General features: G+C 61.2%; 1 protein-coding gene across 1 annotated transcript; it reads left to right on the top strand.

The window, feature by feature from the left end:
* Positions 1-1,149: 1,149 nt before the first annotated feature.
* Positions 1,150-3,279, top strand: LBRM_22_0840 (conserved hypothetical protein; the record flags this gene model as incomplete). The annotated part of the gene is made up of 1 exon (XM_001564953.1): positions 1,150-3,279. The coding sequence occupies one exon, from the start codon at positions 1,150-1,152 to the stop codon at positions 3,277-3,279; it is 2,130 nt and encodes a 709-aa protein (XP_001565003.1).
* Positions 3,280-4,405: the final 1,126 nt, after the last annotated feature.

Genomic DNA, 4,405 nt, shown 5'->3' on the forward strand with positions numbered 1-4,405 from the left:
TCCCCTTCTTGTTTCCACCCGGTGAGACGGGAAGCTGAAATGAGCGAGTAGCCTTGCACTCTGGCCAGCGCACAAGTGCAGCACATCTGCTCATCTATCCTCTTGTTTAAACGAACCGCTCTATTTCTACTGGTGTAGCCTTGGTGTAAGCAGCTGGATCACGCACTCACCCCCATACACACACACACACACCGCAGAAGTTGGAGCGAGGAAGGGGAATATGCCTACTCTCTTTTTCTCTTGGTGTAGCCTTCTTCCCTCCTCTCTCTCTCTCCCTTCCCTCGCGCAGGCAAAGGAAAGGAAGTGGTCACGCCCGCTCACAGAGACGAGCGTGCGGTTGCTGGATAATTCATTTTGAGAGGTGAGGAAGGAGTAGAGGAGAGCCGCAGCAAGCAGCGGTGGAGGCCATGAGTGGGTGCCTCCATCACGCGACCACCACGCTGACTCGCCTTGTTTTCTTAGCTGCTCTGTCGCTCACCATGCAGTGCTGCTCGTTCTTTTTGCCTATCTTTGGATTTAGACACAATGAGCAGCCATACGCTAATAGACGCACACTCGCGTACAACTCTTCGTAAGTTGCGGTATGCAGCGATAAGCCAAAGAGGGTTTGGGAGCGGGTGAATGGGAGTGTGGTGAGTAGTCTTGAGTCGCAACGAGGAGGTACTTCGATACGGGTTACTTCTTATTAGTCAGCCTGTGTGAAAGATTTGTGCGCGCACGCTCCTTCCCTCGCTCAATGTAAAGCTGAATACCGAATGATGCTACCCACGCGCGCGTCCACTGCCTCCACCGCCCCACCTGAGATCCCCAACCTCTCTCTCCTATTCAGAGACACACCCTTTGCACTTCTTGAATGCTCTTCCTGTATAATCCCTCCATCTCGTTCTCCTTTAATTCCCTTTCCTCTGCCCGTGTTCCTTCACTCTCCTTCCATGTCCTCCGTCCCTCGGCACCCAGCGCCCATCCCCTCTATCCACAAACACACCCACTGACTCATCGACACACACACGTGCGCGTGCGTGTGTGTGCACTATTCCACCCCCTGCCTCACTTTATCTACTTGATCTCCACTACCCACCAGCAGCCCTACAGCGCGTGGCGTGTGACGCTGTGGAGACGCTAAGCACAGCTGATGCTGCCGGTACATTGATGACGTCCATGACGAGAATCAGCAGCAGCGTGATAAGCGGCAACAAGAGCCATGAGAATGACTTTAGCCTGTTCAACGGTGAGACACCTGCGCAACTACGGCAGCTGGGGCCGCTGATCCACACAACCGTGTCGGCCTTTGCGTCAGCGCTGGAGTACTGGTCCCCATTCGCGCCGGAGTGGCTGCTGCTGCTGGCTCCATTTATGGTAGGCCTCGTGCAAGTGGTGTGGCCAACGGTGTCGGCCGGGGTGTCGGTATGGCGCAGTGGCGTTGGAAGGCGCTATGCATTCCGCGTTCTAGTGCATGAAGCACCTCTGAATCTGTATGATGACGTGAACAACTTGAATGAGCTGATGGTCAATGCGGTTCTAATGTACGTCTGCGGAACGCTGTGGCGCCAGAATCCTGTGCCAGAGTCGCAGCTGCGCGGCTTGCAGATGCGCACAATGCTCATGGACCCGTATCGCTGCTACAAGTCCAACGACTATGACTCACCCTTCCGATGTGCCTACGTGGAAAGCGACGCGGACGAAGGGCAGAAGCTGAAGGAAGAGACAGTAGCGCGGTTGCGAGTGGCAAAGGTGCCACTGGATGCGTACCTGCCCGTGCAGGTGGACGGAATCGAGCTCTGCTATGCGGAGGAGTCTTTTCACAGAAAAGGCTCCCGAGATCCATGGACACGGCACAAGCTGACGTTGCGGTGTGCGAACTCGAGGGATGCCGGCGCTAAGCTGGACGCATTCGTGCAGCGAGCGCTAGAGGTGTTCGCGGAGGGCGCGCCGGGCAAAGAGGAGGACGACGGGGCACGGTGGTTCTTCGCGTACGGCGGCGAGTCAGACGACAAGGTGTATTTCAACCAGTACGTGCTGCGCAGCAACAAAGGCTTCGACACGCTCTTCTTCCCGCAGCGCGACGCGACGCTGACGCTGGTCGACCAGTTCGCGCAGCGGCGCGGGCGGTTTGCCGTGGAGGGGTTCCCGCAGAGACTGGGCTTCCTTGTGTACGGGCCGCCGGGGACGGGGCGGCACGCGTTCGTGAAGGCGCTCGCGGCGTACACGGGGCGGCACGTTGTGTCGGTGCCACTGTCGAAGCTGCGGACGAACCAGCAGCTGTACGACATCTTCTTTGTGCGCGAGTTCCAGTCGGAGGAGGGGGGCAGCGTGCAGAAGCTGCGCATGGAGGACGTGATCTTCCTGTTCGACGACGTGGACGCGGCGAACCCCGTTGTGTGCGCGCGTGCTGGGAGCCGCGTGGTGCAGCGCCGTGCTGCTGCTCGACTGACTGCGCGTGCGGGGTTGCGCGATGCGCCGCTGACGACGTGCGTGATCGAGATGGACACGTCGTCGTCGCGGCCGGTGGTGCGCGCGGAGGACAGCGCGCTGCCGCTTGCGCTGCTGATGGAAATTATGGGTGGCGGCGCATCGAAGGATGGTGGCGGCGGTAGCAAGAGCGAGGGCGGGTCGCGGCGGAGGACGGAGAAGCGGGCTGCGGTGACGGCGGGTGACGCCGGTGCGGGGGTGGTTGGCAGGAACTTGTTCGAGATAAATGGCATGCTCTTTGGGGAGAACAAGGACAGGCTGGACCTTGCGGGGCTGCTGAACGTGCTGGACGGCGTGTTGGACGCGCCTGGGCGGATGGTGGTGATGATCACGGAGCACCCGGAGTGGCTGGACCCTGCGCTGGTCCGGCCGGGGCGCTTCAGTGTGCGCCTGCGGTTGGACTACATGGAGATGGAGGCGCTTGTGCAGATGCTGGGGCTGTACTACGGCGACGTGGAGCACTCGCCGCGCGGCATCCGTGCTGGTGCCGGTGCCGTGGAGGCGGACGCGGGTAGCGGTGTGGGGGCGGCTCGCGCGGCGCAGTGCCCTGCGGTGGGTGCTGCCGGGCGTGCGGTGCACCGCGAGCTGAGCGAGGCGCAGGTGGCGCGCGTACGCGGCGCTGTTGCTGCGCTAGAGGAGGAGGCGGAGGCTGCTGCTGCGCGCGAGGTGGGCACGGATGGCAGCGGCGAGCGCAAGTACTGCTTCCAGGTGACACCGTGCGAGGTGGAGATGCTGTGCATGGGGCAGGACGACCTAGAGGGCTTCCTGACGCAGCTGGCCCGTGTGGTGCGTGGGACGGAGCAGCTGTGACGGGCGCATGCGCGTGCGCCTGCAGCGTGGGATGAGGCTCAGTGCTGCGGTCGCCACGGTTATCGCTCCTGGCCTTTGGCGGAGGCTGCGCCTCCTGTAGCCCTCCGCCAGTGCCCCTCTCCCCTCCTGACGGCCCCCCCCCCGGCCCTCCATGATGTTCCATCTTTGCCCTCCGCTCTCCGTGTGCCTGCGCGATGTTGGCCGACGCCCTTCTTTTCGCTCTCCACTTCGCTCCCGCGGGCGCCATTTTCTCTCGCCTACTGGGCTTCGCTATGCTCGACCTGTGTTGTGCGTCTGTGCACGTGCGTGTCTGTGTCGCTCTCTGTGCTTCTCCGCCTCAGCGGGACGCGCACACGCGACGCAGTCCTCACTCACTCAGGGTGTGTGGGTGCCGCTCTCTCCGTTTGCTCCACCCGAAGTTTTGTTTTTCCGCCCGATAGAGCGCTGCGCCACCGTTCGGCAGTCACACACTCCACCGCATCTCCCCATCCGCCCCACCACCACCACCATTGGTCTCTTTTTCACACACACACACACACACACACACGCCTCCCTCCCTCCCTCCCTCCCTCCTCTCTCTTGCCCTGCCCTCCGTCCTCGGCACTCGTGGGCACCCGGATACAGTGGTAAAGGCGTGCCGCGGCACAGTGAATGCTGGCGAGCAGCCCTTGCACATACTATCCGCCCCTACTCTTTTAGGGCCCCCTTGTGTACCCCAGCAGGTGTGAGTGGGCCACTCCCTGCGGAAGCGCTGTGCTGCTTCTCTGCTTACTTTTTTCTATTCATTTCTGTACGCAGCTTTCTAGGGACGCGTAGTTGGGCGACAAGATGGGGGGTGGAGGGATGATGGAGCTCTCTTCTCTCTCCAGTGCAAGCCAGACGAGTGTGCGACGTACCGGCGCTTTCCTTTGGTTGCATTTCCACTGAGAAATGGGCTGCGGTGGCCTTTTTTTTTTTTGGGTGGGGGGGGCCCTTCTTGCGCTTTCTCTCCACTGTCTGTGCCTCCCGAATGAGTCTTCCTCTTCATAGGCCCCCCCCCCTCCTCCTCCCCTTCTTGTTTCCACCCGGTGAGACGGAAAGCTGAAATGAGCAAGTAGCCTTGCACTCTGGCCAGCGCACAAGTCAG

This window comes from Leishmania braziliensis, chromosome 22 (genome assembly GCF_000002845.2).
Source record: "Leishmania braziliensis MHOM/BR/75/M2904 complete genome, chromosome 22".
NCBI classification, from domain to species: domain Eukaryota; phylum Euglenozoa; class Kinetoplastea; order Trypanosomatida; family Trypanosomatidae; genus Leishmania; species Leishmania braziliensis.